At 41.7% G+C, this 26,106-nt stretch overlaps 1 protein-coding gene across 1 annotated transcript; it reads left to right on the top strand.

Moving 5' to 3' along the window:
* Positions 1–8,909: 8,909 nt before the first annotated feature.
* On the top strand, positions 8,910–14,624 carry LOC146747422 (uncharacterized). The gene has a single exon (XM_085496631.1). The coding sequence runs from the start codon at positions 8,910–8,912 to the stop codon at positions 14,622–14,624; it is 5,715 nt and encodes a 1,904-aa protein (XP_085352757.1).
* The last annotated feature ends 11,482 nt before the right edge of the window (positions 14,625–26,106 follow it).

Here is a 26,106-nt window from a genome sequence, read left to right as displayed (position 1 = left end):
GCATCCAGTAATTAACCAATGTATGCCTGTATGGCATCCAGTAATTAACCAATGTGTGCCTGTATGGCATCCAGTAATTAACCAATGTGTGCCTGTATGACAGACAGTAAATAACCTATGGGTGCATGTATGGCATCCAGTAATTAACCAATGTGTGCCTGTATGGCATCCAGTAATTAACCAATGTGTGCCTGTATGGCATCCAGTAATTAACCAGTGTGTGCCTGTATGGCATCCAGTAATTAACCAATGTGTGCCTGTATGGCATCCAGTAATTAACCAATGTGTGCCTGTATGGCATCCAGTAATTAACCAATGTGTGCCTGTATGGCATCCAGTAATTAACCAATGTGTGCCTGTATGACAGACAGTAAATAACCTATGGGTGCATGTACGGCATCCAGTAATTAAACAATGTGTGCCTGTATGGCATGCAGTAATTAACCTATGGGTACATGTATGGCATCCTGCAATTAACCAATGTGTGCCTGTATGACATCCAGCCAGTAATTAACCAATGTGTGCCTGTATGGCATCCAGTAATTAACCTATGTGTGCATGTATGGCATCCAGTAATTAACCAATGTGTGCCTGTATGGCATCCAGTAATTAACCTATGGGTGCATGTATGGCATCCTGTAATTAACCAATGTGTGCCTGTATGGCATCCAGTAATTAACCTATTGGTGCATGTATGGCATCCTGTAATTAACCAATGTGTGCCTGTATGGCATCCTGTAATTAACCAATGTGTGCCTGTATGGCATCCAATAATTAACCAATATGTGGCTGTATGGCATCCAGTAATTAACCTATGTGTGCCTGTATGGCATCCAGTAATTAACCTATGGGTGCATGTATGGCATCAAGTAATTAACCAATGTGTGCCTGAATGGCAGGCTGTAATTAACCAATGTGTGCCTGTTTGGCATACAGTAATTAAACAACGTGTGCCTCTATGACAACCTGTAATTAACCAATGTGTGCCTGTATGACATCCAGTAATTAACCAATGTGTGCCTGTATGGCATCCAGTAATTAACCAATGTGTGCCTGTATGGCATCCAGTAATTAAAAAATGTGTGCCTGTATGGTATCCAGTAATTAACCTATGGGTGCCTGTATGGCATCCAGTAATTAACCATTGTGTGCATGTATGGCATTCAGTAATTAACGAATGGGTGCCTGTATGGCATGCAGTAATTAACCAATATGTGTCTATATGGCATCCAGTAATTAACCTATATGTGTGCATGTATGGCATTTAGTAATTAACCAATGTGTGCCTGTATGGCATCCAGCCAGTAATTAACCAATGTTTGCCTGCATGGCATCCAGTAATTAACCAATGTGTGCCTGAATGGCATCCAGTAATTAACCTATATGTGTGCCTGAATGGCATCCAGTAATTAACCAATATGTGCCTGTATGGCATCCAGTAATTAACCTACATGTGTGCATGTATGGCATCCAGTAATTAACCTATGGGTGCATGTATGGCATCCAGCCAGTAATTAACCAATGTTTGCCTGCATGGCATCCAGTAATTAACCAATGTGTGCCTGAATGGCATCCAGTAATTAACCTATATGTGTGCCTGAATGGCATCCAGTAATTAACCAATATGTGCCTGTATGGCATCCAGTAATTAACCAATGTGTGCCTGTATGGCATCCAGTAATTAACCTATGGGTGCCTGTATGGCATCCAGTAATTAACCATTGTGTGCATGTATGGCATTCAGTAATTAACCAATGGGTGCCTGTATGGCATGCAGTAATTAACCAATATGTGTCTATATGGCATCCAGTAATTAACCTATATGTGTGCATGTATGGCATTTAGTAATTAACCAATGGGTGCCTGTATGGCATCCAGCCAGTAATTAACCAATGTTTGCCTGCATGGCATCCAGTAATTAACCAATGTGTGCCTGAATGGCATCCAGTAATTAACCTATATGTGTGCCTGAATGGCATCCAGTAATTAACCAATATGTGCCTGTATGGCATCCAGTAATTAACCTATGTGTGCCTGTATGGCATCCAGTAATTAACCTATGGGTGCATGTATGACATCAAGTAATTAACCAATGTGTGCCTGAATGGCAGGCTGTAATTAACCAATGTGTGCCTGTTTGGCATACAGTAATTAAACAACGTGTGCCTGTATGACAACCTGTAATTAACCAATGTGTGCCTGTATGACATCCAGTAATTAACCAATGTGTGCCTGTATGGCATCCAGTAATTAACCAATGTGTGCCTGTATGGCATCCAGTAATTAACCAATGTGTGCCTGTATGGCATCCAGTAATTAACCTATGGGTGCCTGTATGGCATCCAGTAATTAACCATTGTGTGCATGTATGGCATTCAGTAATTAACCAATGGGTGCCTGTATGGCATGCAGTAATTAACCAATATGTGTCTATATGGCATCCAGTAATTAACCTATATGTGTGCATGTATGGCATTTAGTAATTAACCAATGTGTGCCTGTATGGCATCCAGCCAGTAATTAACCAATGTTTGCCTGCATGGCATCCAGTAATTAACCAATGTGTGCCTGAATGGCATCCAGTAATTAACCTATATGTGTGCCTGAATGGCATCCAGTAATTAACCAATATGTGCCTGTATGGCATCCAGTAATTAACCTATATGTGTGCCTGAATGGCATCCAGTAATTAACCAATATGTGCCTCTATGGCATCCAGTAATTAACCAATGTGCGCCTGTATGGCATCCAGCCAGTAAATAACCAATGTGTGCCTGCATGGCATCCAGTAATTAACCAATGTGTGCCTGAATGGCATCCAGTAATAGGCAGTAATAGGCAGTAATTAACCTATATGTGTGCCTGTATGGCATCCTGTCATTAACCAATGTGTGCCTGTATGGCATCGAGCCAGTAATTAACCAATGTGTGCATGTATGGCATCCAGTAATTAACCACTGTGTGCATGTACGGCATCCAGTAATTAACCAATGTGTGCCTGTATAACAGACAGTAATTAACCTATGGGTGCATGTATGGCATCCTGTAATTAACCAATGTGTGCATGTATGGCATCCAGTAATTAACCAATGTGTGCCTGTATGGCATCCAGTAATTAACCAATGTGTGCCTGTATGGCATCCAGTAATTAACCAATGTGTGCCTGTATGGCATCCAGTAATTAACCTATGGGTGCATGTATGGCATCCTGTAATTAACCAATGTGTGCTTGTATGGCATCCAGGCAGTAATTAACCAATGTGTGCATGTATGGCATCCAGTAATTAACCAATGTGTGCATGTATGGCATCCAGTAATTAACCAATGTATGCCTATATAGCATCCAGTAATTAACCAATCTATGCCTGATTGGCATGCAGTAATTAACCAATGTGTGCCTGTTTGGCATACAGTAATTAACCAATGTGTGCCTGTATGGCAACCAGTAATTAACCAATGTGTGCCTGTATGGCATCCAGTAATTAACCATTGTGTCCATGTATGGCATCCAGTAATTAACCAATGTGTGCCTGTATGGCATCCAGTAATTAACCTATGGGTGCATGTATGGCATCAAGTAATTAACCAATGTGTGCCTGAATGGCACGCTGTAATTAACCAATGTGTGCCTGAATGGCAGGCTGTAATTAATCAATGTGTGCCTGTCTGGCATACAGTTATTAAACAACGTGTGCCTCTATGACAACCTGTAATTAACCAATGTGTGCCTGTATGACATCCAGTAATTAACCAATGTGTGCCTGTATGGCATCCAATAATTAACCAATATGTGGCTGTATGGCATCCAGTAATTAACCTATGGGTGCCTGTATGGCATCCAGTAATTAACCACTGTGTGCATGTGTGGCATACAGTAATTAACCATTGTGTGCATGTGTGGCATTCAGTAATTAACCAATGTGTGCCTGTATGGCATGCAGAAATTAACCTATGGGTGCATGTATGGCATCCTGCAATTAACCAATGTGTGCCTGTATGACATCCAGCCAGTAATTAACCAATGTGTGCCTGTAGCATCCAGTAATTAACCTATGTGTGCATGTATGGCATCCAGTAATTAACCAATGTGCGCATGTATGGCATCCAGTAATTAACCAATGTGTGCATGTATGGCATCCAGTAATTAACCAATGTATGCCTATATAGCATCCAGTAATTAACCAATCTATGCCTGATTGGCATGCAGTAATTAACCAATGTGTGCCTGTTTGGCATACAGTAATTAACCAATGTGTGCCTATATGACAAACTGTAATTAACCAATGTGTGCCTGTATGGCATCCAGTAATTAACCAATGTGTGCGTGTATGGCATCCAGTAATTAACCAATGTGTGCCTGTATGGCATCCAATAATTAACCAATGTGTGCCTGTATGGCATCCAGTAATTAACCAATGTGTGCCTGTATGGCAACCAGTAATTAAAAAATGTGTGCCTGTATGGCATCCAGTAATTAACCATTGTGTCCATGTATGGCATCCAGTAATTAACCAATGTGTGCCTGTATGGCATCCAGTAATTAACCTATGGGTGCATGTATGGCATCAAGTAATTAACCAATGTGTGCCTGAATGGCAGGCTGTAATTAACCAATGTGTGCCTGAATGGCAGGCTGTAATTAATCAATGTGTGCCTGTCTGGCATACAGTTATTAAACAACGTGTGCCTCTATGACAACCTGTAATTAACCAATGTGTGCCTGTATGACATACAGTAATTAACCAATGTGTGCCTGTATGGCATCCAATAATTAACCAATATGTGGCTGTATGGCATCCAGTAATTAACCTATGGGTGCCTGTATGGCATCCAGTAATTAACCAATGTGTGCCTGTATGGCATGCAGTAATTAACCTATGGGTGCATGTATGGCATCCTGCAATTAACCAATGTGTGCCTGTATGACATCCAGCCAGTAATTAACCAATGTGTGCCTGTAGCATCCTGTAATTAACCTATGTGTGCATGTATGGCATCCAGTAATTAACCAATGTGTGCCTGTATGGCATCCAGTAATTAACCTATGGGTGCATGTATGGCATCCTGTAATTAACCAATGTGTGCCTGTATGGCATCCAGTAATTAACCTATGGGTGCATGTATGGCGTCCTGTAATTAACCAATGTGTGCCTGTATGGCATCCTGTAATTAACCAATGTGTTTTCCTGTATGGCATCCAATAATTAACCAATGTGTGCCTGTATGGCATCCAGCCAGTAATTAACCAATGTGTGCATGTATGGCATCCAGTAATTAACCAATGTGTGCATGTACGGCAACCAGTAATTAACAAATGTGTGCCTGTATGACAGACAGTAATTAACCTATGGGTGCATGTATGGCATCCTGTAATTAACCAATGTGTGCCTGTATGGCATCCAGTAATTAACCAATGTGTGCCTGTATGGCATCCAGTAATTAACCAATGTGTGCCTGTATGGCATCCAGTAATTAACCAATGTGTGCCTGTATGACAGACAGTAATTAACCTATGGGTGCATGTATGGCATCCTGTAATTAACCAATGTGTGCCTGTATGGCATCCAGTAATTAACCAATGTGTGCCTGTATGCCATCCAGTAATTAACCTATGGGTGCATGTATGGCATCCTGTAATTAAACAATGTGTGCTTGTATGGCATCCAGGCAGTAATTAACCAATGTGTGCCTGATTGGCATCCAGTAATTAACCAATGTGAGCCTGTATGGCATCCAGTAATTAACCAATGTGTGCCTGTATGGCATCAAGTAATTAACCTATGGGTGCATGTATGGCATCCTGTAATTAAACAATGTGTGCTTGTATGGCATCCAGGCAGTAATTAACCAATGTGTGCATGTATGGCATCCAGTAATTAACCAATGTGTGCCTGTATGGCATCCAGTAATTAACCAATGTATACCTATATATCATCCAGTAATTAACCAATCTATGCCTGATTGGCATGCAGTAATTAACCAATGTGTGCCTGTTTGGCATACAGTAATTAACCAATGTGTGCCTGTATGACAAACTGTAATTAACCAATGTGTGCCTGTATGGCATCAAGTAATTAACCAATGTGTGCCTGTATGGCATCCAGTAATTAACCAATGTGTGCCTGTATGGCATCCACTAATTAACCAATGTGTGCCTGTATGGCATCCAGTAATTAACCTATGGTGCCTGTAAGGCAACCAGTAATTAACCAATGTGTGCCTGTATGGCATCCAGTAATTAACCATTGTGTGCATGTATGGCATCCAGTAATTAACCAATGTGTGCCTGTATGGCATCCAGTAATTAACCTATGGGTGCATGTATGGCATCAAGTAATTAACCAATGTGTGCCTGAATGGCAGGCTGTAATTAACCAATGTGTGCCTGAATGGCAGGCTGTAATTAACCAATGTGTGCCTGTTTGGCATACAGTAATTAAACAACGTGTGCCTCTATGACAACCTGTAATTAACCAATGTGTGCCTGTATGACATCCAGTAATTAACCAATGTGTGCCTGTATGGCATCCAATAATTAACCAATATGTGGCTGTATGGCATCCAGTAATTAACCTATGGGTGCCTGTATGGCATCCAGTAATTATCCATTGTGTGCATGTGTGGCATCCAGTAATTAACCATTGTGTGCATGTGTGGCATTCAGTAATTAACCAATGTGTGCATGTATGGCATGCAGTTATTAACCTATGGGTGCGTGTATGGCATCCTGCAATTAACCAATGTGTGCCTGTATGACATCCAGCCAGTAATTAACCAATGTGTGCCTGTATGGCATCCAGTAATTAACCTATGTGCGCATGTATGGCATCCAGTAATTAACCAATGTGTGCCTGTATGGCATCCAGTAATTAACCTATGGGTGCATGTATGGCATCCTGTAATTAACCAATGTGTGCCTGTATGGCATCCAGTAATTAACCTATGGGTGCATGTATGGCATCCTGTAATTAACCAATGCGTGCCTGTATGGCATCCTGTAATTAACCAATGTGTGCCTGTATGGCATCCTGCAATTAACCAATGTGTGCATGTGTGGCATTCAGTAATTAACCAATGTGTGCCTGTATGGCATGCAGTAATTAACCTATGGGTGCATGTATGGCATCCTGCAATTAACCAATGTGTGCCTGTATGACATCCAGTCAGTAATTAACCAATGTGTGCCTGTATGGCATCCAGTATGTAATTAACCAATGTGTGCCTGTATGGCATCCAGTAATTAACCTATGTGTGCATGTATGGCATCCAGTAATTAACCAATGTGTGCCTGTATGGCATCCAGTAATTAACCTATGGGTGCATGTATGGCATCCTGTAATTAACCAATGTGTGCCTGTATGGCATCCAGTCAGTAATTAACCAATGTGTGCATGTATGGCATCCAGTAATTAACCAATGTGTGCATGTATGGCATCCAGTAATTAACCAATGTGTGCCAGTATGGCATCCAGTAAATAACCAATGTGTGCCTGTATGGCATCCAGTAATTAACCAATGTGTGCCTGTATGGCATTCAGTAATTATCCAATGTGTGCCTTTATGACATCCAGTAATTAACCTATGGGTGCCTGTATGGTAGCCAGTAATTAACCAATGTATGCCTATATAGCATTCAGTAATTAACCAATCTATGCCTGATTGGCATGCAGTAATTAACCATTGTGCGCCTGTTTGGCATCCAGTAATTAACCAATGAGTGCCTGTATGACAATCTGTAATTAACCAATGTGTGCCTGTATGGCATCCAGTAATTAACCAATGTGTGCCTGTATGGCATCCAATAATTAACCAATATGTGGCTGTATGGCATCCAGTAATTAACCTATGGGTGCCTGTATGGCATCCAGTAATTAACCATTGTGTGCATGTATGGCATCCAGTAATTAACCAATGTGTGCCTGTATGGTATCCAGTAATTAACTTATGGGTGCATGTATGGCATCAAGTAATTAACCAATGTGTGCCTGAATGGCAGGCTGTAATTAACCACTGTGTGCCTGTTTGGCATACAGTAATTAAACAACGTGTGCCTCTATGACAACCTGTAATTAACCAATGTGTGCCTGTATGACATCCAGTAATTAACCAATGTGTGCCTGTATGGCATCCAGTAATTAACCAATGTGTGCCTGTATGGCATCCAATAATTAACCAATATGTGGCTGTATGGCATCCAGTAATTAACCTATGGGTGTCTGTATGGCATCCAGTAATTAACCATTGTGTACATGTGTGGCATTCAGTAATTAACCAATGTGTGCCTGTATGGCATGCAGTATTTAACCTATGGATGCATGTATGGCATCCTGCAATTAACCAATGTGTGCCTGTATGATATCCAGCCAGTAATTAACCAATGTGTGCCTGTATGGCATCCAGTAATTAACCAATGTGTGCCTGTATGGCATCCAGTAATTAACCAATTTGTCGGGGATGGGTTCGAATGATCATTTATTTCCATTCAATATTGCTTTAGTTACATTTATTGCGTGTTACGCGACTCTTCGCTTACGAGTACATTAATATTTCGTGCGTCCGTGTTGGCGCCTGAGCGTTGTTACATTGTTTAAAATTTCTAGTTGGTCGCGTGCCGGTCGCGTGCGGCACTCTCTCTTTTTTCTGTCTCATCTTAGCAGCAGTGTATTTTGACGTGTACGTTTCACCGCTGAATAAAGATCCATTGATAATAGATCTGCTTCCTATCTATTTCGGGAAACCATCAAGTGTTTTGTGGGACACACTCAAGCTTATATATTTTCTCAACCACAAAATTGGTGCCGAGACCAGGATTCAACCTGAATTCAACGGTTTCCGCGAAATAGACCAGAATTTCTCAAGTCAGCGTTTTCAACCAGTTTGCACCACCTCGTCATTTCGACTCAGCAACTATGGTTAAATTACAAAGTTTACGGAACAAACGGAACAAGGCAAAGATAATTCTACTCAAGGCGATAGAAACCACGGAGGCGATGATTCACGAACATGGACAACAACGAGATCCACAACTCGATTACGGGGAAATCGCCGATTCTCAAGCTCACATCAAACGACTCCTAGACCTCCTCATAGCAGCCGATGAAAACGTCATCGACGTAATCGATCCTTCCGATGATGCTTTCAACGAAATCACAGATTTTCAAACGGATATTGCCAAAAGATATGCACGAATCGCGAGGTTCATCGAAGACTTCAAGATGAAACAACGGCACTCGGCAGTCGCGACATGGACGAAAACTAGCCAACCCGACGCTACTTCGCAATCCCGTCTAAAAACGGTACAACTTCCGCGCCTGGAAATGAAAGAGTTCAACGGCGATCCTCTCAAGTGGAGTGAGTTTAACGACGGATTTAAGGCAACAATTGACTCTAACCCACAGATCAGTGAAATACAAAAATTCACTTATCTACGGTCTCTCGTCACTGATGAAGCCAAACGACTAATCGATGGTTATCAGACTACTGAAGCAAACTACAAGTCAGCCTACGCTCTATTAGAGAAACGCTACGGTGATACACAATTAATTGTACAAGCACATATGGAATCATTGTGGTCTCATCCAGCACCGAGTTATAATGCGACATCGCTTAAAGACTTCCACGATAGCCTTGAAACCACTGTGCGATCGCTCAGAGCTCTGGGAAAGCCTGAATTTGGATACGAAGAGCTACTAATTCCCCTTCTACTCAAAAAGTTACCTGCCCAATTTAGACGTGACCTTGCTCGATCAAACGGTGATCAAACATGGACATTGGCAACTTTCAGCATAGCGATGATACGCGAGATACGCGTACTCGAAGTCGGGCTGGACGAGGACGATGTTGACGATACATCATACCCTTCATCTATCTCTGCATTTACTACCAGCAGTCAAACTACTGGAGGTAACCAAATAGCAACAGTGCAAGGTAATGATCAATACAAATCGCAAAACAAATCGAAATATAACCGACACAATGCTGCTACACGATACAATGACCGACGACAGACACCACAACGTGCGTCCAAACCGCCACACTGCATATACTGTAGAGGTAAACACTACACAACTGACTGTCATGTTTTAAGCTCTCGACCCGACAGACTCAACTTTATACACGAAAATAAACTATGTTATAACTGTCTTGGCTCACATCTAGCGCGTGAATGTCACTCTCAGTGGACATGTCGCACCTGCAAGAAAAAACACCATTCCTCTATACATTCGGACTCCTCGACCAGCGCAGCGCAAAAAACTTCTGAAACTCACGTAAACTTTGCGCATGCTAATTCATATCGGCGACCGTTTCTCGACGGGCCGTCAAAAACGGACCCAGCGCCACCTCCGCGCGTGCTTCTCAAAACAGCTCGAATTACTACTATTGGTAATGGTAATTCTCAGGTCGCCACAGTCCTATTTGACGAAGGGGCTGACAGGAGTTTTATAACCACTAAGTTCGCTGCCTCGATTAAAGCGGACACTAACTATTTGGAGACCCTAAATCTCAAGGCATTTTCGAATAGCAAAACTGGGTATAAAACCATACCACGAACTACAGTCGCTCTCCTACAACGAGACGGCTACAAAAGTCCCATTGACTTGCTCATCGTTGATGAGATTTCTGATAATCTTGACAATAACGTTACTGGTGACCTATGTAACATACCACACTTACGAAACCTACCTCTAGCGCATCCAATCACAAGTGACACCACACTGACTATAGATGTACTTATTGGTGCGGATCGGTATTGGGACTACGTAGGAAACCACATTATAAGGGGAACCAGTCCTGTAGCAGTTTCCTCTGCCTTTGGTTATTTACTTTCGGGACCAGTCTATTCAACTAAGAGAAGAGGCCATAATACGAATACATTTCATATTTCCTCGATCAAAACACCAGACCCCGAGCTCGATAAACTTGTCGCCAACTACTGGGACCTCGAAACGGTAGGCATCCATGACACCATCAAAGTAAGCGAAACCAAAGCCACCCATGATGAACAACATCGCCAATTTGTTGATAATTGCTTGTCCAGCAAGGACGGAAGGTATATCGCTAAGTTACCATGGCGACCAGATCATGATATTTTGCCGACAAACTTACAGTCAGCCACCTCACGCACCAGAAATATGATCAACAAATTGCCAAGCGAACTTGTGAAAGTTTACGACACCATCATACAAGATCAACTTAAGCAGGGCTTCATCGAGGAAGTCACCGACGACGATCGAGAAATCGGACACTACCTGCCTCATCGATCGGTCTCGAAGGACAGCGAGTCCACTCCGATCAGAATCGTATATGATTGTTCAGCAACTTCAAAACGGGATCAACCCAGTTTAAATCAATGTTTAGTCACCGGACCGCCACTGCACAACTCGCTGACGTCGATACTAATTCGATTTCGCTCAAACCCAATAGCTATGACGGCAGACATTGAGAAGGCATTTCTGCAGATACAGCTGGATGAATCCGACAGAAAATTCACTAAATTTCTGTGGTTAAGCGACCCGACTGACATTGCTAGTCCCTTCAAGACGTACCAATTTAAGGCAATATTGTTCGGCGCAACCAGTTCACCTTTTATTTTAAACGCGGCACTGCGACATCTGACCGATTCATATTCCGATAATCCTACTGCAATTAATTTGCAAAAGAATTTATATGTGGACGACGTGGTTACTGGCTGTGATACACCAATGCAAGCTTTGCAGTTTTACGAACAATCCACTGAAATGCTCGCTACACGTAAGTTTAACTTACGATCATGGAGTACAAATGACACCCTCTTAAAGAAAACTACGAAAATCGACGGCCGTTCAAGTGACAAAGAAACAGTCTCAATTCTCGGTATTCTATGGAATTCCAGTTCCGATTATCTTCACGTAAAGAAAATGAAATCTCTCGATTTTGGAAAGTTTACTACCAAACGAGACGTCACCTCTTACAGCGCGAGTTTATACGATCCATTGGGATTGTATTCTCCGGTTCACGTCCGAGCAAAACTACTTATTCAAGCCCTATGGTTAAACAACAGTGATTGGGACCAAGCCATCGATTCTAAATTTCTCCTACAATGGCAAGGCATCGCAGCGGATCTCTATCAAGTAACAAAGAACAGCGAAATTCCACGTAAGTACTTTACAATACAACCTCAGAATGTCGAAATTCATATTTTCGCAGACGCCTCAGAACGTGCTTACGGTGCTTCAGTATACTTGGTCTCTGAACACGAATCTACACTTGTTATCGCGAAGACACGTGTCACTCCCATTGGTAAACAAGCGTTGACATTACCACGACTCGAGTTGATGGGAGCATTGATCGGAACACGGCTTGGCCAGTTTGTATCTGAATCCCTTAAAGACAATTTCAATATTACCAAACGCCTTCTGTGGTCGGACAATCAGATAACACTACACTGGTTGAACGGGCGAGGGAGACAAGATGTCTTTACTAAAAACCGCGTTTTGGAAATCACATCCCACCATCAAGAGTACCGCTACGTACCCACTTCACAGAACCCAGCTGATCTCTTAACCAGGGGAATTTCTCCGCGTCAACTGAGTGAGTCTCGTATTTGGTGGTTTGGCCCCGATTGGTTAACTAATAGCGCCTTATGGCCGAAATGTGAATTGTTTCCTATCGAAATAACCGAAAGTGTCAACGAGCAATTGGATCCTGCGACTGCGCCAAAATGTCTCACAGAAACTGCGATACATCATATGTCAACTGTCACTAAGCCAACTTTGCTGCAAACAGAATTCGGTGACATACTACCCGCTACAAATATGCGTGATACTCCAGTGAATACTGACAATTTTCCGCGCCAAGTTGGATTCAGTATTGACAGTATATTTCAAGTCAATAATTATCGCGATCTCTCTCATTTATTACGAATTACGGCTCTTGTACTACGTTTCGTACATAATATTAAAGCAAAGCTAACTCGACGGCCATTGAACATTTCTAGTCTCCATGGAAACGCACCAACTGCGTCCGAGATCAATGACGCTGAGCACAGGTGGTTGAAAGCTGTTCAACACATTCACTACTCGGACGAAATACTCTATTTACAGCGCCAGGCGAAACAAGTTGGACCACTTTGTAATCAACTCAAGTTATTTCTCGATGATGACGGGATTCTACGAGCAGGAGGCCGACTCCAGAACATATCCCTTCCCTATGATAGTATCCATCCAATTTTACTACCAGGGAAACACGCTTTCACGTCAGCGGTCATACGTGATACCCACCGTCGTTTACAACATGCAGGACCAAATGCAACCGCAACCAGTATACGCGAACGCTATTGGATTATATCCATTCGCCGATATGTGAACATAGAACTCAATAAATGTGTGGTGTGTAAGCGAGTAGATGGGCCAGCCTATTCCAAACCGATCCCCGCTCCACTTCCTACTTTCCGAGTTCAAGAAGCAGACCCCTTTTCCGTGTGCGGTATCGACTATACAGGACATTTATTCGTCAAAGATCCTATCTCAAAATCAGTTGTGAAAACCTATATTTGTCTGTTTACGTGTGCGATAACACGAGCAGTTCACTTGGAGCTTGTGCCAGACTTAACAACAACATCATTTATTCAAGCCCTCCGACGTTTTTCAGCTAGACGTAGTACTCCTAAATTAATTGTTTCGGACAACGCCACTACGTTTGTATCGGCCGCCAATGAACTCAAAACCCTGATGTCCGATCCTGCAGTTCAGCGATACCTGACAAATCACCGAATCAACTGGAAATTTACTCCCAAGCGATCTCCTTGGAATGGGGGATTTTTCGAGCGTATGATAGCCATCACTAAGACTAGTCTAAAGAAAATTCTCGGTCGCGCCTGTGTAACTTATATCGAAATGGAAACGATTGTGACGGAGATCGAGTCAGCAATCAACGATCGTCCCCTTACACATCTTTCTACTGACGACAACGATTTAAATCCACTTACGCCCTCCCACCTGGTCAACGGAAGAAATATTTGCTGTTTACCAAGGCAAACAGTCATCAATCCTAACTCCAATTTCGCCACAGATCACCAGTCAGCCAACCGGCGCTATGCGTATTTAACTACCTTGCTAACCGCATTTTGGAAAAGATGGTCTAACGAATATATCGTTTCACTGCGAGAACGACACCTTAATCAACACAGAGGAGTTAAAATCAACACTGTACGGGTCGGCGACATAGTACTTATTCACAACGATGTGCGTGAGCGGGTACATTGGCGTATGGGCCGTGTGACAAAGTTGTTACCGGGAGCCGACGGTATAGTTCGTGCTGTGGAACTAGCAACCCAAAACGGTTCCACAAATCGATCTATAACTCGACTGATTCCATTAGAATTGTCTACTGAATCTGAGACCGAATCACATCTAACCCGAGATTTGATGATTTCGAAACCCAATATGAATATTGATCAACGAGATGAACAAGCCGGAAGAAGGTCACACACAAGCAGTCCCGCCGGGGACGGTGACCAAAGACCACACGCAAGTAGCTCCAATGGGAGCGGTGGTGAATCCATCCAGCCACGACGATCGAAAAGGGCGACGGCTCGCATAGCTGAACGAAGAATTGAAAATCTGATCCAGCGTGATCTTGTGTGACATTAATAATAATAACTTTTATTTCATAATCGACTTTATGATGTACTTTCGTTCAAACTGCTTTGTATGTAAACTATATATTTGCGTTATTCATGCACATTGTTATTATCTTTATCGCTTTATTATCACGGAAATGAAACGTGTCTCATTCGAAAATTATGCTAGACGCATCTTTCGCGGCGGGAGTATGTCGGGGATGGGTTCGAATGATCATTTATTTCCATTCAATATTGCTTTAGTTACATTTATTGCGTGTTACGCGACTCTTCGCTTACGAGTACATTAATATTTCGTGCGTCCGTGTTGGCGCCTGAGCGTTGTTACATTGTTTAAAATTTCTAGTTGGTCGCGTGCCGGTCGCGTGCGGCACTCTCTCTTTTTTCTGTCTCATCTTAGCAGCAGTGTATTTTGACGTGTACGTTTCACCGCTGAATAAAGATCCATTGATAATAGATCTGCTTCCTATCTATTTCGGGAAACCATCAAGTGTTTTGTGGGACACACTCAAGCTTATATATTTTCTCAACCACACAATTTGTGCCTGTATGGCTTCCAGTAATTAACCTATGGGTGCCTGTATGGCATCCAGTAATTAACCAATCTATGCATGAATGGCATCCAGTAATTAACCAATGTGTGCCTGTATGACAACCTGTAATTAACCAATGTGTGCCTGTATGGCATCCAGTAATTAACCAATGTGTGCCTGTTTGGCATCCAGTAATTAACCAATGTGTGCCTGTATGGAATCCAATAATTAACCAATATGTGACTGTATGGCAACCAGTAATTAACCTATGGGTGCCTGTATGGCAACCAGTAATTAACCAATGTGTGCTTGTATGGCATCCAGTAATTAAACATTGTGTGCATGTATGGCATCCAGTAATTAACCAATGTGTGCCTGTATGGCATCCAGTAATTAACCAATATGTGCCTGTATATCATCCAGTAATTAACCTATGGGTGCCTGTATGGCAACCAGTAATTAACCGATGTGTGCCTGTATGGCATCCAGTAATTAACCAATGTGTGCCTGTATGGCATCCAGTAATTAACCAATGTGTGCCTGCATGGCATCCAGTAATTAACAAATATGTGCCTGTATGGCATCCAGTAATTAACCATTCTATGCCTGTATGGTTTCCAGTAATTAACCTATGGGTGCCTGTATGGCAACCAGTAATTAACCAATGTGTGCCTGTATGGCATCCAGTAATTAACCAATGTGTGCCTGCATGGCATCCAGTAATTAACAAATATGTGCCTGTATGGCATCCAGTAATTAACCATTCTATGCCTGTATGGTTTCCAGTAATTAACCTATGGGTGCCTGTATGGCATCCAGTAATTAGCCTATGGGTGCCTGTATGGTAGCCAGTAATTAACCAATGTATGCCTATATAGCATCCAGTAATTAACCAATCTATGCCTGAATGGCATCCAGTAATTAACCAATGTGTGCCTGTATGACATCCTGTAATTAACCAATGTGTGCCTGTATGGCATCCAGTAATTAACCAATGTGTGCCTGTATGGCATCCAGTAATTAACCTATGGGTGCCTGTATGGCAACCAGTAATTAACCAATGTGTGCCTGTATGGCATCCAGTAATTAAACATTGTGTGCATGTATGGCATCCAGTAATTAACCAATGTGTGCCTGTATGGCATCCAGTAATTAACCAATGTGTGCCTGTATGGCATCCAGTAATTAACCAATATGTGCCTGTATATCATCCAGTAATTAACCTATGCGTGCCTGTATGGCAACCAGTAATTAACCGATGTGTGCCTGTATGGCATCCAGTAATTAAACATTGTGTGCATGTATGGCATCCAGTAATTAACCAATGTGTGCCTGTATGGCATCCAGTAATTAACCAATGTGTGCCTGTATGGCATCCAATAATTAACCAATGTGTGCCTGTATGGCATCCAGTAATTAACCAATATGTGCCTGTATGGCATCCAGTAATTAACCAATTTGTGCCTGTATGGCTTCCAGTAATTAACCTATGGGTACCTGTATGGCATCCAGTAATTAACCAATCTATGCCTGAATGGCATCCAGTAATTAACCAATGTGTGCCTGTATGACAACCTGTAATTAACCAATGTGTGCCTGTATGGCATCCAGTAATTAACCAATGTGTCGCTGTTTGGCATCCAGTAATTAACCAATGTGTGCCTGTATGGAATTCAATAATTAACCAATATGTGACTGTATGGCAACCAGTAATTAACCTATGGGTGCCTGTATGGCAACCAGTAATTAACCAATGTGTGCCTGTATGGCATCCAGTAATTAAACATTGTGTGCATGTATGGCATCCAGTAATTAACCAATGTGTGCCTGTATGGCATCCAGTAATTAACCAATGTGTGCCTGTATGGCATCCAATAATTAACCAATATGTGCCTGTATAACATCCAGTAATTAACCTATGGGTGCCTGTATGGCAACCAGTAATTAACCTATGGGTGCCTGTATGGCATCCAGTAATTAACCAATGTGTGCCTGTATGGCATCCAGTAATTAACCAATGTGTGCCTGTATGGCATCTAGTAATTAACCAATATGTGCCTGTATGGCATCCAGTAATTAACCAATCTATGCCTGTATGGCTTCCAGTAATTAACCTATGGGTGCCTGTATGGCATCCAGTAATTAGCCTATGGGTGCCTGTATGGTAGCCAGTAATTAACCAATGTATGCCTATATAGCATCCAGTAATTAACCAATCTATGCCTGAATGGCATCCAGTAATTAACCAATGTGTGCCTGTATGACATCCTGTAATTAACCAATGTGTGCCTGTATGGCATCCAGTAATTAACCAATGTGTGCCTGTATGGCATCCAGTAATTAACCTATGGGTGCTTGTATGGCATCCAGTAATTAACCAATGTGTGCCTGTATGGCATCCAGTAATTAAACATTGTGTGCATGTATGGCATCCAGTAATTAACCAATGTGTGCCTGTATGACATCCTGTAATTAACCAATGTGTGCCTGTATGGCATCCAGTAATTAACCAATGTGTGCCTGTATGGCATCCAGTAATTAACCTATGGGTGCTTGTATGGCATCCAGTAATTAACCAATGTGTGCCTGTATGGCATCCAGTAATTAAACATTGTGTGCATGTATGGCATCTAGTAATTAACCAATGTGTGCCTGTATGGCATCCAGTAATTAACCAATATGTGCCTGTATATCATCCAGTAATTAACCTATGCGTGCCTGTATGGCAACCAGTAATTAACCGATGTGTGCCTGTATGGCATCCAGTAATTAAACATTGTGTGCATGTATGGCATCCAGTAATTAACCAATGTGTGCCTGTATGGCATCCAATAATTAACCAATATGTGCCTGTATATCATCCAGTAATTAACCTGTGCGTGCCTGTATGGCAACCAGTAATTAACCGATGTGTGCCTGTATGGCATCCAATAATTAACCATTGTGTGCATGTATGGCATCCAGTAATTAACCAATGTGTGGCTGTATGGCATCCAGTAATTAACCTATGGGTGCATGTATGGCATCCAGTAAGTAACCAATGTGTGCCTGTATGACAGCCAGTAATTAACCAATGTGTGCCTGTATGGCATCCAATAATTAACCAATATGTGCCTGTATGGCATCCAGTAATTAACCTATGGGTGCCTGTATGGCATCCAATAATTAACCAATGTGTGCCTGTATGGCATCCAGTAATTAAACATTGTGTACATGTATGGCGTCCAGTAATTAACCAATGTGTGCCTGTATGGTATCCAGTAATTAACCTATGGGTGCATGTATGGCATCCAGTAATTAACCAATGTGTGCCTGTATGACAGCCAGTAATTAACCAATGTGTGCCTGTATGGCATCCAGTATTTAACCTATTTCTGCCTGTACGGTATACAGTAATTAACCAATGTGTGCCTGTATGGCATCCAATAATTAACCAATGTGTGCCTGTATGGCATCCAGTAATTAACCAATATGTGCCTGTATCGCATCCAGTAATTAACCAATTTGTGCCTGTATGGCTTCCAGTAATTAACCTATGGGTGCCTGTATGGCATCCAGTAATTAACCAATCTATACCTGAATGGCATCCAGTAATTAACCAATGTGTGCCTGTATGACAACCTGTTATTAACCAATGTGTGCCTGTATGGCATCCAGTAATTAACCAATGTGTGCCTGTTTGGCATCCAGTAATTAACCAATGTGTGCCTGTATGGAATCCAATAATTAACCAATATGTGACTGTATGGCAACCAGTAATTAACCTATGGGTGCATGTATGGCAACCAGTAATTAACCAATGTGTGCCTGTATGGCATCCAGTAATTAAACATTGTGTGCATGTATGGCATCCAGTAATTAAGCAATGTGTGCCTGTATGGCATCCAGTAATTAACCAATGTGTGCCTGTATGGCATCCAATAATTAACCAATATGTGCCTGTATATCATCCAGTAATTAACCTATGGGTGCCTGTATGGCAACCAGTAATTAACCGATGTGTGCCTGTATGGCATCCAGTAATTAACCAATGTGTGCCTGTATGGCATCCAGTAATTAACCAATATGTGCCTGTATGGCATCCAGTAATTAACCAATCTATGCCTGTATGGCTTCCTGTAATTAGCCTATGGGTGCATGTATGGCATCCAGTAATTAGCCTATGGGTGCCTGTATGGTAGCCAGTAATTAACCAATGTATGCCTATATAGCATCCAGTAATTAACCAATCTATGCCTGAATGGCATCCAGTAATTAACCAATGTGTGCCTGTATGACATCCTGTAATTAACCAATGTGTGCCTGTATGGCATCCAGTAATTAACCAATGTGTGCCTGTATGGCATCCAGTAATTAACCTATGGGTGCCTGTATGGCAACCAGTAATTATCCAATGTGTGCCTGTATGGCATCCAGTAATTAAACATTGTGTGCATGTATGGCATCCAGTAATTAACCAATGTGTGCCTGTATGGCATCCAGTAATTAACCAATATGTGCCTGTATATCATCCAGTAATTAACCTATGCGTGCCTGTATGGCAACCAGTAATTAACCGATGTGTGCCTGTATGGCATCCAGTAATTAAACATTGTGTGCATGTATGGCATCCAGTAATTAACCAATGTGTGCCTGTATGGCATCCAGTAATTAACCAATGTGTGCCTGTATGGCATCCAATAATTAACCAATGTGTGCCTGTATGGCATCCAGTAATTAACCAATGTGTGCCTGTATGGCATCCAGTAATTAACCAATGTGTGCCTGTATGGCATCCAGTAATTAACCAATGTGTGCCTGTATGGCATCCAATAATTAACCAATGTGTGCCTGTATGGCATCCAGTAATTAACCAATTTGTGCCTGTATGGCATCCAGTAATTAACCAATCTATGCCTGAATGGCATCCAGTAATTAACCAATGTGTGCCTGTATGACAACCTGTAATTAACCAATGTGTGCCTGTATGGCATCCAGTAATTAACCAATGTGTGCCTGTTTGGCATCCAGTAATTAACCAATGTGTGCCTGTATGGAATTCAATAATTAACCAATATGTGACTGTATGGCAACCAGTAATTAACCTATGGGTGCCTGTATGGCAACCAGTATTTAACCAATGTGTGCCTGTATGGCATCCAGTAATTAAACATTGTGTGCATGTATGGCATCCAGTAATTAACCAATGTGTGCCTGTATGGCATCCAGTAATTAACCAATGTGTGCCTGTATGGCATCCAATAATTAACCAATATGTGCCTGTATAATATCCAGTAATTAACCTATGCGTGCCTGTATGGCAACCAGTAATTAACCTATGGGTGCCTGTATGGCAACCAGTAATTAACCGATGTGTGCCTGTATGGCATCCAGTAATTAACCAATGTGTGCCTGTATGGCATCCAGTAATTAACCAATATGTGCCTGTATGGCATCCAGTAATTAACCAATCTATGCCTGTATGGCTTCCAGTAATTAACCTATGGGTGCCTGTATGGCATCCAGTAATTAGCCTATGGGTGCCTGTATGGTAGCCAGTAATTAACCAATGTATGCCTATATAGCATCCAGTAATTAACCAATCTATGCCTGAATGGCATCCAGTAATTAACCAATGTATGCCTGTATGACATCCTGTAATTAACCAATGTGTGCCTGTATGGCATCCAGTAATTAACCAATGTGTGCCTGTATGGCATCCAGTAATTAACCTATGGGTGCTTCTATGGCATCCAGTAATTAACCAATGTGTGCCTGTATGGCATCCAGTAATTAAACATTGTGTGCATGTATGGCATCCAGTAATTAACCAATGTGTGCCTGTATGGCATCCAGTAATTAACCAATGTGTGCCTGTATGGCATCCAGTAATTAACCAATATGTGCCTGTATATCATCCAGTAATTAACCTATGCGTGCCTGTATGGCAACCAGTAATTAACCAATGTGTGCCTGTATGACAGCCAGTAATTAACCAATGTGTGCCTGTATGGCATCCAGTATTTAACCTATTTCTGCCTGTACGGTATACAGTAATTAACCTATGGGTGCCTGTATGGCAACCAGTAATTAACCGATGTGTGCCTGTATGGCATCCAGTAATTAACAAATATGTGCCTGTATGGCATCCAGTAATTAACCAATCTATGCCTGTATGGCTTCCAGTAATTAGCCTATGGGTGCCTGTATTGCATCCAGTAATTAGCCTATGGGTGCCTGTATGGTAGCCAGTAATTAACCAATGTATGCCTATATAGCATCCAGTAATTAACCAATCTATGCCTGAATGGCATCCAGTAATTAACCAATATGTGCCTGTATGACATCCTGTAATTAACCAATGTGTGCCTGTATGGCATCCAGTAATTAACCAATGTGTGCCTGTATGGCATCCAGTAATTAACCTATGGGTGCCTGTATGGCAACCAGTAATTAACCAATATGTGCCTGTATATCATCCAGTAATTAACCTATGCGTGCCTGTATGGCAAAAAGTAATTAACCGATGTGTGCCTGTATGGCATCCAGTAATTAAACATTGTGTGCATGTATGGCATCCAGTAATTAACCAATGTGTGCCTGTATGGCATCCAGTAATTAACCAATGTGTGCCTGTATGGCATCCAATAATTAACCAATGTGTGCCTGTATGGCATCCAGTAATTAACCAATATGTGCCTGTATGGCATCCAGTAATTAACCAATTTGTGCCAGTATGGCTTCCAGTAATTAACCTATGGGTGCCTGTATGGCATCCAGTAATTAACCAATCTATACCTGAATGGCATCCAGTAATTAACCAATGTGTGCCTGTATGACAACCTGTTATTAACCAATGTGTGCCTGTATGGCATCCAGTAATTAACCAATGTGTGCCTGTTTGGCATCCAGTAATTAACCAATGTGTGCCTGTATGGAATCCAATAATTAACCAATATGTGACTGTATGGCAACCAGTAATTAACCTATGGGTGCCTGTATGGCAACCAGTAATTAACCAATGTGTGCCTGTATGGCATCCAGTAATTAAACATTGTGTGCATGTATGGCATCCAGTAATTAACCAATGTGTGCATGTATGGCATCCAGTAATTAACCAATGTGTGCCTGTATGGCATCCAATAATTAACCAATATGTGCCTGTATATCATCCAGTAATTAACCTATGCGTGCCTGTATGGCAACCAGTAATTAACCGATGTGTGCCTGTATGACATCCAGTAATTAACCAATGTGTGCCTGTATGGCATCCAGTAATTAACCAATCTATGCCTGTATGGCTTCCTGTAATTAACCTATGGGTGCCTGTATGGCATCCAGTAATTAGCCTATGGGTGCCTGTATGGTAGCCAGTAATTAAACAATGTATGCCTATATAGCATCCAGTAATTAACCAATCTATGCCTGAATGGCATCCAGTAATTAACCAATGTGTGCCTGTATGACATCCTGTAATTAACCAATGTGTGCCTTTATGGCATCCAGTAATTAACCAATGTGTGCCTGTATGGCATCCAGTAATTAACCTATGGGTGCCTGTATGGCAACCAGTAATTAACCAATGTGTGCCTGTATGGCATCCAGTAATTAAACATTGTGTGCATGTATGGCATCCAGTAATTAACCAATGTGTGCCGGTATGGCATCCAGTAATTAACCAATGTGTGCCTGTATGGCATCCAATAATTAACCAATATGTGCCTGTATATCATCCAGTAATTAACCTGTGCGTGCCTGTATGGCAACCAGTAATTAACCGATGTGTGCCTGTATGGCATCCAATAATTAACCATTGTGTGCATGTATGGCATCCAGTAATTAACCAATGTGTGGCTGTATGGCATCCAGTAATTAACCAATGTGTGCCTGTTTGGCATCCAGTAATTAACCAATGTGTGCCTGTATGGAATCCAATAATTAACCAATATGTGACTGTATGGCAACCAGTAATTAACCTATGGGTGCATGTATGGCAACCAGTAATTAACCAATGTGTGCCTGTATGGCATCCAGTAATTAAACATTGTGTGCATGTATGGCATCCAGTAATTAAGCAATGTGTGCCTGTATGGCATCCAGTAATTAACCAATGTGTGCCTGTATGGCATCCAATAATTAACCAATATGTGCCTGTATATCATCCAGTAATTAACCTATGGGTGCCTGTATGGCAACCAGTAATTAACCGATGTGTGCCTGTATGGCATCCAGTAATTAACCAATGTGTGCCTGTATGGCATCCAGTAATTAACCAATATGTGCCTGTATGGCATCCAGTAATTAACCAATCTATGCCTGTATGGCTTCCTGTAATTAGCCTATGGGTGCATGTATGGCATCCAGTAATTAGCCTATGGGTGCCTGTATGGTAGCCAGTAATTAACCAATGTATGCCTATATAGCATCCAGTAATTAACCAATCTATGCCTGAATGGCATCCAGTAATTAACCAATGTGTGCCTGTATGACATCCTGTAATTAACCAATGTGTGCCTGTATGGCATCCAGTAATTAACCAATGTGTGCCTGTATGGCATCCAGTAATTAACCTATGGGTGCCTGTATGGCAACCAGTAATTATCCAATGTGTGCCTGTATGGCATCCAGTAATTAAACATTGTGTGCATGTATGGCATCCAGTAATTAACCAATGTGTGCCTGTATGGCATCCAGTAATTAACCAATATGTGCCTGTATATCATCCAGTAATTAACCTATGCGTGCCTGTATGGCAACCAGTAATTAACCGATGTGTGCCTGTATGGCATCCAGTAATTAAACATTGTGTGCATGTATGGCATCCAGTAATTAACCAATGTGTGCCTGTATGGCATCCAGTAATTAACCAATGTGTGCCTGTATGGCATCCAATAATTAACCAATGTGTGCCTGTATGGCATCCAGTAATTAACCAATGTGTGCCTGTATGGCATCCAGTAATTAACCAATGTGTGCCTGTATGACAACCTGTAATTAACCAATGTGTGCCAGTATGGCATCCAGTAATTAACCAATATGTGCCTGTATGGCATCCAGTAATTAACCAATGTGTGCCTGTATGGCATCCAATAATTAACCAATATGTGCCTGTATATCATCCAGTAATTAACCTATGCGTGCCTGTATGACAACCAGTAATTAACCAATGTGTGCCTGTATGGCATCCAATAATTAACCAATGTGTGCCTGTATGGCATCCAGTAATTAACCAATTTGTGCCTGTATGGCATCCAGTAATTAACCAATCTATGCCTGAATGGCATCCAGTAATTAACCAATGTGTGCCTGTATGACAACCTGTAATTAACCAATGTGTGCCTGTATGGCATCCAGTAATTAACCAATGTGTGCCTGTTTGGCATCCAGTAATTAACCAATGTGTGCCTGTATGGAATTCAATAATTAACCAATATGTGACTGTATGGCAACCAGTAATTAACCTATGGGTGCCTGTATGGCAACCAGTATTTAACCAATGTGTGCCTGTATGGCATCCAGTAATTAAACATTGTGTGCATGTATGGCATCCAGTAATTAACCAATGTGTGCCTGTATGGCATCCAGTAATTAACCAATGTGTGCCTGTATGGCATCCAATAATTAACCAATATGTGCCTGTATAATATCCAGTAATTAACCTATGCGTGCCTGTATGGCAACCAGTAATTAACCTATGGGTGCCTGTATGGCAACCAGTAATTAACCGATGTGTGCCTGTATGGCATCCAGTAATTAACCAATGTGTGCCTGTATGGCATCCAGTAATTAACCAATATGTGCCTGTATGGCATCCAGTAATTAACCAATCTATGCCTGTATGGCTTCCAGTAATTAACCTATGGGTGCCTTGTATGGCATCCAGTAATTAGCCTATGGGTGCCTGTATGGTAGCCAGTAATTAACAATGTATGCCTATATAGCATCCAGTAATTAACCAATCTATGCCTGAATGGCATCCAGTAATTAACCAATGTATGCCTGTATGACATCCTGTAATTAACCAATGTGTGCCTGTATGGCATCCAGTAATTAACCAATGTGGCCTGTATGGAATCCAGTAATTAACCTATGGGTGCTTCTATGGCATCCATAATTAACCAATGTGTGCCTGTATGGCATCCAGTAATTAAACATTGTGTGCATGTATGGCATCCAGTAATTAACCAATGTGTGCCTGTATGGCATCCAGTAATTAACCAATGTGTGCCTGTTTGGCATCCAGTAATTAACCAATGTGTGCCTGTATGGAATTCAATAATTAACCAATATGTGACTGTATGGCAACCTGTAATTAACCTATGGGTGCCTGTATGGCAACCAGTATTTAACCAATGTGTGCCTGTATGGCATCCAGTAATTAAACATTGTGTGCATGTATGGCATCCAGTAATTAACCAATGTGTGCCTGTATGGCATCCAGTAATTAACCAATGTGTGCCTGTATGGCATCCAATAATTAACCAATATGTGCCTGTATAATATCCAGTAATTAACCTATGCGTGCCTGTATGGCAACCAGTAATTAACCTATGGGTGCCTGTATGGCAACCAGTAATTAACCGATGTGTGCCTGTATGGCATCCAGTAATTAACCAATGTGTGCCTGTATGGCATCCAGTAATTAACCAATATGTGCCTGTATGGCATCCAGTAATTAACCAATCTATGCCTGTATGGCTTCCAGTAATTAACCTATGGGTGCCTGTATGGCATCCAGTAATTAGCCTATGGGTGCCTGTATGGTAGCCAGTAATTAACCAATGTATGCCTATATAGCATCCAGTAATTAACCAATCTATGCCTGAATGGCATCCAGTAATTAACCAATGTATGCCTGTATGACATCCTGTAATTAACCAATGTGTGCCTGTATGGCATCCAGTAATTAACCAATGTGTGCCTGTATGGCATCCAGTAATTAACCTATGGGTGCTTCTATGGCATCCAGTAATT

Source organism: Saccoglossus kowalevskii, chromosome 3 (genome assembly GCF_978046115.1).
Source record: "Saccoglossus kowalevskii chromosome 3, keSacKowa6.1, whole genome shotgun sequence".
Classification (NCBI taxonomy): domain Eukaryota; kingdom Metazoa; phylum Hemichordata; class Enteropneusta; family Harrimaniidae; genus Saccoglossus; species Saccoglossus kowalevskii.
Note: the sequence above shows the minus strand (reverse complement) of the source record. Positions and strands in the feature narration are given on the sequence as shown.